The 13,539-nt window shown below is 39.2% G+C and overlaps 1 protein-coding gene across 2 annotated transcripts in view; it reads right to left on the reverse strand.

Annotated features, from left to right (window-relative positions):
* The window catches only part of LOC115660711 (septin-2), a 62,704-nt gene that overhangs the window by 8,053 nt on the left and 41,112 nt on the right, over positions 1 to 13,539 (reverse strand). Inside the window, exon 12 of one of the 2 annotated variants that reach the window (XM_030582322.1) lies at positions 7,959 to 8,052. In XM_030582322.1, the coding sequence (XP_030438182.1) occupies positions 7,984 to 8,052 (69 nt within the window). In that variant the 3' untranslated portion in view covers positions 7,959 to 7,983. Of the gene's footprint in view, positions 1 to 7,958; positions 8,053 to 8,617; positions 8,854 to 13,539 lie in introns of those variants that run through there. The other variant, XM_030582323.1, reaches the window with a different exon arrangement.

The following is a 13,539-nucleotide window of genomic DNA, read 5'->3' on the forward strand; positions in this document are numbered from 1 at the left end:
TACATGCCAGATATGCTAAACATTTGTATGTCCCTTCATGCTTCGGCCACCATTCCAGAAGACATGCTTCCAGGATGATGAAGCTTGTTAAAAAAAAAAAAAAAGTGTTAATTAAATTTGTGACTGGACTCCTTGGGGGAGAACTGCGTGTCTCCGGCTCTATTTTACCTGCATTCTGCCTCATTTTTCATGTTATAGTAGTCTCGGATGATGACCCAGCACATGTTGTTCATTTTAAGAACACTTTCACTGCAGATTTAACAAAAGGCAAAGAAGATACCAATGTGAGATTTCTAAAGGTAGATAGAGCACTCAACCCAAGGCTTAAGAATCTGAAGTGCCTTCCAAAATCTGAGAGGGACAAGGTGTGGAGCATGCCTTCAGAAGTCTTAAACGAGCAACACCGCAATGCGGAAACTACAGAACCTGAACCACCAAAAGAGAAAATCAACCTTCTGCTGGTGGCACCCGACTCTGATGATGAAAACAAACACGCGTCGGTCTGCACTGCTTTGGACTGTTATCGAGCAGAACCTGTCATCAGCTGTCCTTTGGAATGGTGGTTGAAGCATGAAGGGACATATGTATCTTTAGCGCATCTGCATGTAAATATCTTGCAACACCAGCTACAGCAGTGCCATGCGAACACCTGTTCTCACTTCCAGATGATATTGTAAACAAGAAGCGGGCAACATTTTCTCCTGAAAATGCAAACAAACTTGTTTGTCTGCGCGATTGGCTGAATAAGAAGTAGGACTGAGTGCGGACTGGTAGCTCTAAAGTTACATGTAACTTTATTGTTGAATGCAGGGTTTTTTTGTACATAATTCAACTTTTCATGATAAAGCACTACGGTACTTGTATTAGGTGAATTGAAAAATACTATTTCTTTTGTTTTTTTCAGTGCAAATATCTGTAATCAGAAAAAAATATAAAGTAAGCACTGGATATTTTGTATTCAGTGTTATAATTGAAAATCAATATATTTGAAAATGTAAAAAACATCCAAAAATATTTAAATAAATGATATTCTATTATTGTTTTAAAAAAATTAATCATGATTAATTGCACTGCTAATCACTTGACAGCCCTATTTTTTTTAATTCAAATTTATAATATTGCATATGCGCACACGGACAAAAACTGTCAAGATTTCCCAAAAGGAACTAATACAAAAACACAACCCAATGTTTAAGATAAAATAATCAACCTTTGTAATACACAAAAATTATCTGATGGAATGGATAGTCTTTCTGCTGTGGGATCACTTAGTGAACGAAGCCAACTTTAATGTATGTGTTAACTGACAGGACAGCTGATGCTGAGATACAGGGTGCGTCATATGAAATGATTATACCGGAATGCATCTGCACTGTTGGGAACTTATCCCATCGTTTTTCATTATCATTCCAGACATTTCACTCGTCATGCTGAGCTTATTTTCACTCAAAGAAATAAGTCCAGCACTTCAAAACCTCCTGTCTTGCAGAGTTGTGTCTTAGGCATTTTGTTTTGTGCCAGCCACCAGTATGAAACCTCTTCAGTGAGCCTACAGACCAAATGGTTAATTGAATCCTCTACTTTTTAAAAAATAAAAATGAAATACTGTATTAGACAGATAACATTTAGGGCTGTAATGTACTGTGTTTTTCCATTTCTACCTCTACTGTTTAGCCATAACAGCACTGAAAGATAAGATTTGACAGGAAGGGGATTTTGAAGAGCGAGGGATCCTAGAGTCGTAGAACTCCTGGTACACAATGTAGCACAGGGGATTGTAGAATGCCCTTTGCTGTTGCAGAATTCCCAACAGAAGTAGGTTCTGAAGTAGCACTGAATTCCTGGGAACTCAGCGTACAGAAAGAGTGGATTAAAAGCCAAATAAAGTTTTACAGACCCAGCGGAAAGACACCAGTCAAAAATGACTTTCTTAGCACTTAGTGAAGAATAATTTTTATATACAGTGCTTTGGAAACCGCTACCTTAACAGGATGTTGCGTTACTCCCACGGGAAAATTGACAGAAGCTAAGTGATTCACCCAAGACCACTAAGGGTATGTCTACATAGCAAAGAAAGACTCATGGCTGGCCCGTACCAGCCAACTTGGGCTTGCAGGGCTTGGCTTGTGAGGCTGTTTCACTGCTGTGTAGACTTCTGGGCTCAGGCTGAACCAGACTCTAGGACTCTGGAGGTCCCAGAAGTCTACACAGCAATAAAACATCACCATAGCCCAAGCAGACTGGCACAAGCCAGCTGCAAGTTTTTCTTTGCTGTGTAGACATACCATAAGGGAGACTGTGGAAGAACTAGGATTAGAATAAAAAGGATAAGTGGTGCTTGGACTATATTCCTAACAACATTCAAGCGACAATCTAGCAATCCAGGGCATTCTGGATTGATAACGGGCTATGGTGCACTATCCATATTTTGGCTGAACAGAGAACTATTTCAAGAATTATAACACTTTCAATTTATAGAGTGCCTTTTCATACAAGAAGTTTACCATTTTACAAACAAACATTAGCCTTAACAGCCTTGGCCAGATAAGCATAGTAGGTAAAATAAGGCACAGAGGTAAACGATTTGTTCAATATCAGAGTGAGGCAATGACAGAAGTTCCCTACCCCAACCCTGTTCCAATCACTTGATCACACTGTCTCATTTGAAAACCGTAAGTTACTGTGCATTATAAACTAGTGAAAGCACCCCAGCCTCCATATCCCTGGCTGAAGTTTTTAAGATCACTGACAAGACCTTTCTATGCAAGTAAGCTACAAGGTCCATCCACAATCTACAATGCTTCTAAGGAAAATGTGAAACACCAGCATAGAGTTCAGTGTTTCAGAGTGACAGCTTTTCTCTTACTGGTTAGGGGAGAACAAAAGTTTTAAGCTACAGCCTACCCTCTGCAAGAGAAATTGCAACACACTGAACAGAAGCTGTGGTGCTGACAGACTGATGTGACACTCAGAATCTAGAAAAGCCAAAGAAATGGGAGAATGGCGCAGGCCATCTATTCTAGCTAGAAAAACATCCACAAGCTGTGCCAGGTAGTTGTTCCAAAAACTAAAAATTTGCCTAAGCTTTACATTTCCTAAGCTTCACATTTCAGCTGCCAAAAACTACAGCACGCAACATTCTTCCTCAGATGACATTTCTCATCACACCAATTTGGCATCTGACAATACTATTTTATAAGGCTGGTTGCTATGACAGTACAGAGCATTTTTTTTTTTAAATTATCATGTTCATCCATTAGGAACTAGCTACTTATTTCCTTTTTTCTGTACTATGCTTGTCAGAAACATGAACAGTGTAAACACAAAACATCCAACTTTGTTAACAACTCACTATGCATTCATGGAAATGGCCACCTATGCTAAAAACTTTTCAACGTTCTCTACAGATGTTATAGGAACAAGATGTCGGTCTTACTAAACAGATTTCCATCTGTCTATTTATTTTACATTGCCTATGTTCCAACACTACCCTGAAGCTATCCAGGACAATGTAGTAAAAGATAACGGCAATCCAGATCTGCAGGAATGAGAAGGGGGAAAACAGACAGAGAGCTAAGTTCTCTGCTTTAAGGGGGAAAAAATTCCACCACCTACCGCAATCATTTTCAGCTAAAAAATCTCATCATCTTGTACAAGTTATTCATCTGAGACAGGCAGATTTAGAGACTGGCACTAACTCTGACAGTATACCTTCTAATCTAACAAGTTAGAAGAAACTTTGCAAATGCATACATTGTGCCTGCTGACCTGCCAAAGAGAGCTAAGTCTGGTTTAGTTTTTGGTTAATTATCCCTGCACTCCAAATCTCTTGCTTAAATCCTCAAAACACAAGAATGAAGACAGCTTTTGTACTTGAAGCGCACCATATTTTCCTGTATTTTAGAAGGGAAATTATTTTTGTTTGAAAATTTTGTACCTACCTCACATACAAACATCAACTGTAACAGAAATTAAGAGAAAATACTTTGCCAGCTTATACACTTTGTATATTTGACTACTCTCATGACAGTAACTGTTTTGTTCATGGCTTGTTGCACTTGACTCATCTATTAGCCTGTCACCACCACTTAGGCACAGTTCTGTGAGTAGGAAGTGCTCACGTACACATACTTCCCCTAAACTTGCAAGAAGGCACTTACTATAGCTGTAACAGCAAAGTTGAAAGTGAAAAGGCAGCAGGCAGGCATGTATACAAAGCAGCCCACGCACATTTGGTGGGAATGCTCTCTCTGAGACCCTTATAATCATCATCAGAGGAGCAGAAAAAAAGCAGTTCCCACAGATCTGGAACAGATAATGAAATTTGCATGTATTGGTTATCATTGCTTTCAAGACCATCTTCCTCTTTCATTGCTGATTATGTCTCCTCCACCACCATCTCCTTTCCAAACTCTTCACAGATTTCCACTCTTCCACATCAAGCTTTATCTACCCATCCTCTTTCAAGGCTCTACACATTTCATTCTTTCCTGTCTATAATCTCCACCTATTCCGTGTCCCCTTCATTCCATATATTTTCAAAAGTCTTCCAGTTAGTGTTTGTTAAGTGCCCTCTCCACCTCTGCAATAAAGCCTGGCTTTGTAGGGATTCATAAGCTCAGCAAAATCGGAGAAAGACATGACGACAGGATCCCATGTCAGTGGTCTGGTTTAGTCATATTGTCAACACAACCATGACAATTTACACTAGCTCAGGATCTGTTCCATATGGAAGGGTAGTCTCAGCATCTTGAAGGGAAAAACTGAGGAATCATCAAAATTCTATTCTGGACATGGTACAACTGGTGATCTGGTTTTGACAAGTCCTCTATTTAGACAGATACTTAAGAAAAGGTGAGACCTATAGGATAACACACACACCTCACAGCCATAGCATTTCTCAGTCAAATCCATTTCTCAAAATGTGTTCAATCCCAGTATTTCTGGCCTACATGTGGTTTTCAAAAATTTTAGGATAGATCTAGCATGTTTATACAGATATTTCATTAGAAATTATCCTTTCCTATAACTAATCTATTTTACAAGTATTGCTGGGATGACATTTATAGAAAAAAACAAATGGTCTAGTTCTCAGGTTTTTATTCTGCATCAAAATGAAAAGGACGAGAAATATGAGAATTCACAGCATTAGACCTTTGGTCTATGAGTAATTCAGATACTTGGGGTAGGTTGTATTTCAGTGAGTAATGCAAAGCACACACACACAAAAATTTGTGCACAGACACATGCCATCATGTTCAGACCTTTGTTTGCCCATGTGTCCACAGTTGCAAACTTGACCTGGGAAAAACCCTGCTCCGATTTTAAAAAAGCTACTTATGGCAGACCTGGATATGAGATTTCTGAACCAGAGAGAACTTAGTCCCATTATTAGAAACCAATGTTCATAGTATAGCATTCTGCCAGTTCTCAGCTACTGAATTTCATAGCTAAGCCAGTGTCTGAGCACTGGGATCAAAGTAAAATGTTTGGGTATTCTTGTGTGCACGCAGCTTTCATATGTGCTTTGCAGGCAACAATTAGGAAAGAATTTTGCTAGATTTTGAGTGTGATTTTATATAGTGATATTTTATAGCTGACTGTGTAAATATGTAATCTGCAATTATCAACGAGGGTTGGATTCTTTTGCAAGATGTGCACTGGTACTTTTAAAATATTCCCTATGAAAATAGCTCTCATTAAAAAAAACAACCCAAAAACTGAAGGGTTTGGATATACCAAAACAGAGCTACCATTAATTTCTCAGGACCTCCAGAGCACCTTTGATTCAAACTACATTTAAAAACTCCCACAAAGTTACCAGCTACTGTCTATGTATGCAGAAGACTAACAGTGAGTCATTGCTCCCGTGTACACATTATGGTCAACCACAAGAAATTTCCTTAGCCTTTAGTCTTTCAATTCTGGGACAGTATATTTTAATATGGAGGTTAGAAGACATGGTCAGTCTGGTCTCAGCTGTGACGGTGTCTTCATTTGCTGGGAATTTGGAATTGTGACAGGGTGAAAAAGACCTGGGTTTGATTATTTTTTTTTTTAATCTTTTTTTTTTTTTTTTTTTAATATGGCTTTCATCAGGGAACACGGTGTATATACCAGTAGAACTTTGTCTTGTTTAATAGGGGCACAGTGGACAAGTTTACTTCTTTAGAAGGCTTAATTTTAAAAAGTTCTATTTTTTTTTTAAATGTAAACAGGAAAAGTGAAGGTTCAAGTAAAGGCAATAAAAATCTCCTTATTTTAGGCCTGGAATGTTGGCAGCTGTCACAAGGTCAGAAGGGATAATATAATCCATTTTATTCAGGCTTTACATTCCAGCAGTCCAGCAAATCAAAACTGGAGCATTAAACTGAAGTATCAAACAACAGGAACAAGGCTCCTCATATGTTTCTATTTTTTATTCTTGTATTTAAGAAAATATAAGAACTATGCTTTCTGCATCCTGAAGAAAACATGAGGATTTACAATAAAAAAGTGATTCCCCTTGAGCGCTTGCAAGTTTCGAATGCTGGCCCCAGGGACTAATACACCATATGTAGACTTTGACCTCAGGAAAGTATGCATCCAGTAAACAAGTGTGATTTGTCCACTATTTTTTCCTTTAGCGCTTTGCAAAAACTGTCAGTTTATTAAGCAGGCTGCTTATACAGGATGATGGCTATACTTACTTTTCCATATAAGCAAGTTACCACAGTTATTAACTCGACTTACTCCAGAAAGTGATGTTAAAGTATCAGCCAATAACATTCTTGAAAAGTAATATGTACTCATAAGTGTCTGCAATCTTGACTTACCTCAATGAAGTCTTCTACTACAATACTTGAGAGACAAGGTAGGTGAGGTAATATCTTTTATTGGACTAGTCCAATAAAAGATATTACCTCACCCATCTTGTCTCTCTTATATCCTGGGACCAATGTGGCTACAACACTGCAAACAATTATAATATTTGAGACACACAAGCAAGGGGAAATGCCATAGGAAACTACAGCCACCTGAGTGGAGGGCAAACTGAAGCCAAATCAGCTACTCCTGCTGAAGATGGATATATGCAGCCAGAATAGACCAGAGAGCTGGAAACAAGCTGTGACCCTCTGAGGTTGGGAAAAAGCCTCCCTACCAGCTATTGTGCCCACCAGCAGGCTTTGCAATGAAGAGATATAACTGGTGAAGGGATCAGGTCAGTCAAGAAGCAAATCTAATTCACATATCAGCCTTCTAGAGCAAGCAGCAAAGGCTCTCAGATAAAATGAGTTGCTGAATAGTTGCTGTGATTGATGGGTGGTTTCTGGATAGTATTTAGCAAATCTAGAAGTGAATCTCATATGGATATGCACACTTTTCTTCATTTACTGACACACCTTGAAAAGATTCAGTTTTGATTTGAAGGCAAAGGCTGCAAAATATATATACAGACTGTTGAAAGAAGCACTGGAGTTTCAGAGGCCGTGCTATCAGAATCAGAAACCACCACCTGAAAGGAGAGGGCTCCCAGAAAAATTCATTTGACTTGATTCCACTAAATGACTTACTCAGTCCAGTGGACCAATTTGACAGACACCACTCACTCTTTACAGCGAAAATGAAAAAGGGTCTGTATGCCATTTGGTTTCTTACAAATAGCCCAAAACAGTAAGTTAAATGATCTAAACTAACTATAGCAGCTGGACAACCAGTATGCAAATCATTTATATCAGCCCAAACTGCCAGTTATACCTCTTCCTCGGTTTGGTAAATGAAGCCCTGCCTTAGATTTTAATTTGTTTCTGAGAAAACCCATGATGTGCCAGGAGCTGTAAAAACAGACTCCTTGTAAAGGCAAATCTAAAGCCATTGTGAGGAAGTTATCAAAGATTTCACTTTCTAGCAAATAAATGAAGCATGGTACAGCATTTTAACACAGAGGATAATAGCTACATAAAACTGAAAAAATGTACCTTGTACAGCCACATGTTCAGCATCTCACTCATCCCCTGGCTTCATCCTCATCTGGGCTTGCATCTGTGCAATCATTTCCTGCATGCGACGCAGCTGTGAAGAAGAAAAGAAAACATCACCTTTTACACACAGACTTTGGACAGCTAAGGCTCATTCTCTCCTTGAATCCAATGGGAAAAATACCCAGATATACAGGAAGTTGTGAGTCTTTTCCTTCTTTGGTGGAGAAAGGGACCCAGTTCCTTTCCCACTCTATATTTACAATTTAGTGTTTAATTACATGGCCCCCCATTTCTTACTGTTGTAGCCCTGTCAAAGATCCTTTTGGCCCAGAGTGTTAAGTCAAGATCATATCAGACGCACATTTCAAGTCAGTAAGCTACACAAGAATCTTGACCATAAGGGTGCGGAAATAAATCTTTCAGAAGCACATTTGCAGACTTGCAAATTAGCACACAGACATTACAAAATAAAGGAAAACACCTTCCTTTCCTTTTTGTGTATAGAGGTGCATTACTGGTAAAGCAGCTTGCTTTGTTCCAAACAGGAGCGCCACCAGCTTTTTTGCCGCCCTAGGTGGTGGAAGGTCCCACCCCCGACAGAGGTGGCGAAAGGTCCTGCCCCCAAAATGCCGTCCCCAACAGAGGCGGCAGAAGGTCCAGCCGCCGCCCCCCAAATGTTAGCGCCCTAGGCGACTGCTCAGGTCGCCTAATGGGTTGGGCCGGCCCTGATTCCAACACAAATACTTAGCCCTTAATGCCAGAAAGTCAATGGTGATTTTGAAGTTGCTGTTTGGTTTGATTAACTGGATAACGCCCCAAAATTTGAGGAGCACTAGTCAACTCAGTTGAAGAGACTGTTTCAAGAGCAAAATAAAAAGATGCTCAATGAAATCTAGAGAGAAAGAAAAGTAAAGTCTAGACATATTAGCCACCAATGTTTCAATTTTAACTGCTTGACATTTTCTTGGAAATAACTAGTTTGTTTTGAGTGTTTTCATTTTTTTAAAGACACTGATTTGTAATTTCTATCCCGGAGAAAGCAAGTTGGCGATTATGTAAGATAATTTCTTTTTAAATCATGTTTATTTTTCTTTTGAACTTGAATTTTAATAAAAGGCTACAGAACAGACATTATGAGCCTGATTTTCAAAAATGTGCATACAATTACAACTGTACTCATAAATCTGCAATCTGAACTCACAAATGGACAGTTGCACATTTCCAAATGCAGTCATGAAAACTTCACATATAAATGGGGCACACAATTTGTGCTCTTGCAATTTTGAAAAAAAAAAAATCAGGCCTTCTACAATTTTCATGTAAGTTGTATATAGATTTATTGTAAATTTGAAGCCACATAGTGCTTATAATTAGAGCAGTCGTCTTATTTGTTGCTATGGTAGGCAGAACACCAATGTTCCATTAAACAATGGCAACAATTATAATGCACTGTTGCCAGATACTATTTTCATTTAAGAACACTAGTCTGGGAATATGGGTTTAATTTATTTTGTGAGAAAGAAAAGAAAGTTGTGTTCTAACCATCTCTCCCTCCCCAAAAAGTAGTCATGCTTTTGTTCTTTACTGATTACTTTGTAGGAATGTTATAGTTACAAAATTAAGGGATAATGTAAAAAAAAATGTTGCATTGGTTATTAATCATATTTTAGTTTAAAATAATGTAAAGCAGTCTGAAAAAAATGAAACATTAATAAATTTCTAGCATGAATACAAAAGCAAAACATTACTGAGAACAGTTATTTTACACGAATGAGTGAATCATACGTGGGAGGTTCTATAAATACCCATTTGAGCCTCAGTATTCGAGGTTGAGCAATAATTGATTCTCTTTGTCTATACAACGCAGGTAACCAGATCAGAAAAGAGCTACAATTCCAGAGATACATTTTACTTTATTTTGTCTGACCTTAGATAGGGGCAGGGGAATAAGGAAAGAAATTGAAGGAATATAACTGATGTAACCAGAGAAAAGGAGTTTTCCATCTGAACTGTACAGGGTTAAAGCAGATTTGTATGTGAAATAAGTAGCATCAGTAGCCTTTTTTTTTTGGCGGGGGGAAGTGTAATACATAATGTCTATTATTATGTACCTGTGTGCTACAGAACCTGAATGACAATTAAAAATTGTGATGAGCCTAATGGATATGAGAGAAGTAGCCACAATAAAAAAAATAAAAACCCAAAGAGTTGGTAAAAAAGGGAAGACAAAATGCTTAAAGATTAATTGAACCAAACTACACTCCTCCCCCAACCCAAGGCCTCAAAACAAAGCCTTCGAAGACACACACTCAATATTACTACATAAGTCTCACAAAGAGATGATTCCTTCTCATTCACCCCATACTCCTGCCAGCACGAGTAAGGCAGTATAACAATGGTGAGAGATTTGGCATGCCAAGGCTCAGCACAGAAAAGGAGTTTTGTTTTTTAAAGTTCTTCCAAAGATTTAAAGTCACTTAAGCTCTTTTGTCTCAGTTTCCCTAAGAGAAGGATTTTCCTCACATATGTTCATAAAGTGTTTTGAGATCTAGAGATTAAGCATGGTATTGCATTTTCTAGATATGAGGTACTACACCACATACTATATAGATCAGGGGTGGCCAACCTGAGCCTGAGAAGGAGCCAGAATTTACCCATGTACCTTGCCAAAGAGCCACAGTAATACGTCAGCAGCTCCCCATTAGCTCCCCAAGCCAGCACCCGGCAGCCCCACTGATCAGCATCTCCCTCTCCCTCCCTGCATCTCCCGGGGGGGGCGAGGAGTGAGGGCACTGCAGGCTCAGGGGAGGGGGCAGGAAGGGGTGGAGTTGGGGCAGGGCCTGTGGCAGAGCCAGGAGTTGAGCAGTGAGCACCCCCGGCACATTGGAAAGTTGGTGCCTGTAGCTCCAGCCCCGGAGTCGGTGCCTATACAAGGAGCCGCATATTAACTTCTGAAGAGCTGCATGTGGCTCCAGAGTCACAGGCTGGTCACCCCTGATATAGATGCACAGATTAACTAATGGCAAGATTGCAAAGCCATGTTAGTGTTATTTAACAATAGGAGTTTCCTTGGCATGCAATGCCCATTAAGTTAACCATATAGTTGTGCTTCCTACACCAGTTAGTATAGTATGAAGCTACTGAAGATAAGTGCACAATTTCCTTTTGCTGAAACAAACTGGCCAAAAACAAAAATAAGGGTAAGACCCCACCAAATGCAGCCAGTGCAACCATATTTAGAAAGCACAGCTCTCCTCTTCTTGGAGAGTTGCTTCCTGGTCTGCAGACTAACTTCCTTTTCTGAGACTGTGGTATAAAAGATTCCTCCTAGCTGAAAAAAGTTCCAGACTAGCCAAAATGACAAGTATCTGATGTACTATAGCACCTTCTGCATGAAGAACATACAACAGTGGCTCTCAAACTTTTTTAATGGTGCCCCCTTTCACATAGGAACCCTCCAAGTGCAACTCCCCTTATACATTAAAAACACTTTTTTATATATTTAACACCTGCTGGAGGCAAAGCGGGGTTTGGGGTGGAGGTTGACAGCTCAACTCCCCATGTAATAACCTCGCGACCCCTGAGGGGTCCCAATCCTCAGTTTGAGAATCCCCGATATACAATATTTTAATGGGGCACCGATGGATATCGAGACCTGAAATCTGGCAGTGTAAATACTTACTGAAAAGAGATCTAATAGCAGAACTACACTGGGGGAATGAGGGGGGAGAAAGAGTTGTGGAAGGACAGGAGCAAGGGTATTAATATGTGGGGAACAGACAGCTTGGTTAATAGAACAGAACGATAGCAACATATGAGAAAAACTTGTGTATGTTAATTATTGCTTGAAACGCTGTTTAATATTATACTCCTGATGAAGAGTTACATATATATAGATATTTTTCAGTATGAAAATACAGCTCAAGCAGACTTTTCTGTTAACTAAAACAGAATCAGATTTATATATACTGATCGCTTTCCAAAATCCGATAATAATCCCAAGTTACCAACTATTCATACCATTCCTCATATCTAGGATAGCTGCATTAGGGGAAACAAGATTGCAGAGAAGTAGCAAATAGTTTTTTCCAGGCATAATGTTTTGTGTTTTTTTTAAATGATTGATTATATAAAGGCAGTTTTTATGTTAGCTCATAATGGACAGGAGATTACATTTAACACACCATTTCAGGCAGGTTGCAGTCACTGGTTAGGGTGATGTCCATTTGCACCACTGTCTGAAAGCTGACAAGATCATTTCAATCCATTAATTTAGCAATGACACAGCACACAAGATTCAGAGAGAATGAGCTGACCTATATTAAACACAAATAAGTGGTGCTCAGTCTCTTACGCCATTTATCTTTATGAGTGAGGAGAGAATGAAAGAACCACTCCTAAATGTTAACAGTTTTAAGTGGATTTACTTTCCCTCTCCTCGCAAGAATGCAAAGAAATGAGCAATCAGTGTATTGTGTACACAACACACACTTGTCTTCCTGTTGCTTCAAGGTGAAAGCACTCAAGACACCACAGTTCAAGCTTCATATCTAGTCTGTTGCTCCCCATCTTGGCATGAAGTGCGAGCATCATGGAGGCAGCATACTCTGATCTCATTTGACTCTGCAGCAAATCTCTTGCTGATGCAGAAGCAGCATTGACATGCTATGCAGGGAGCACACATTCACCCCCAACAGACAAACAGATGCTGTAACACCAAACCTCAAAGAGGAGAGGCAAATCAAGGGCAAAAAAAGGTAAAAAGATGAACATGTTTGGAAATCCTCTAGAAACACAATTCCTGACAATGCCCATTAAGCAGAAGTCAAAGGACCAAACTTAGCCTTAGTGTAAACTCAATCTACTTTACTGGAGACAGAGTTCCTGACACTAGGGCTGAATTTAGCTCAAAGTGTCACATTATTCTTGATGGCAGTGCAACAATAACATGGAGAGGAATCAGACATTTCACATCAGAGTTAAGAGAGTATAGACATTGATACAACTTTGTATTACATGGTTGATTATTCCCATTACTGCATGTTTTGGCTAGAACACAAAACCCACACACTGCAGACTCCTGCTTGAGTAATGCTTAGGCAATGGCCCCACAGATGGAAGAGAAAAAGGAATGGGAAGAACTCAACAATTGTTCACTTGCCAGTAAGGCAGTTCATTTTTCAAACAAATAGTCAGGTCCCTCTTAACAATAAAATTCAGATGACAAGGGGCTGTAGGAAGAAAATAATATGAAGAAATAGAACTTAAGGCTGTGGACCTTCAGCAACTTCAAGATGTTCCCACGATATTCGCAGTGTTTGTTAAAAATACCTTCAATACCAAAGAGTGCAACTAATCCTGTTAAGTAAGGCCAAGAAAAATATGCTCCAGTCAAATGATTATATTGCAAAAAAAGATTTCCATCAAGAGAAATGTTTTGCTTTATGGGACTCTCTGGCATTATAAATACTACATTTATAAAATAGGACAAGTCACTGTGTTCACAGCCACTGCACTTTATGGGCAGCAAGGTGGACCTATGACTGAAGGCTACACACATATGTTAAACTGGTTTCAA

The sequence above is a fragment of the Gopherus evgoodei genome, chromosome 13 (assembly GCF_007399415.2).
Source record: "Gopherus evgoodei ecotype Sinaloan lineage chromosome 13, rGopEvg1_v1.p, whole genome shotgun sequence".
Classification (NCBI taxonomy): Eukaryota; Metazoa; Chordata; order Testudines; family Testudinidae; genus Gopherus; species Gopherus evgoodei.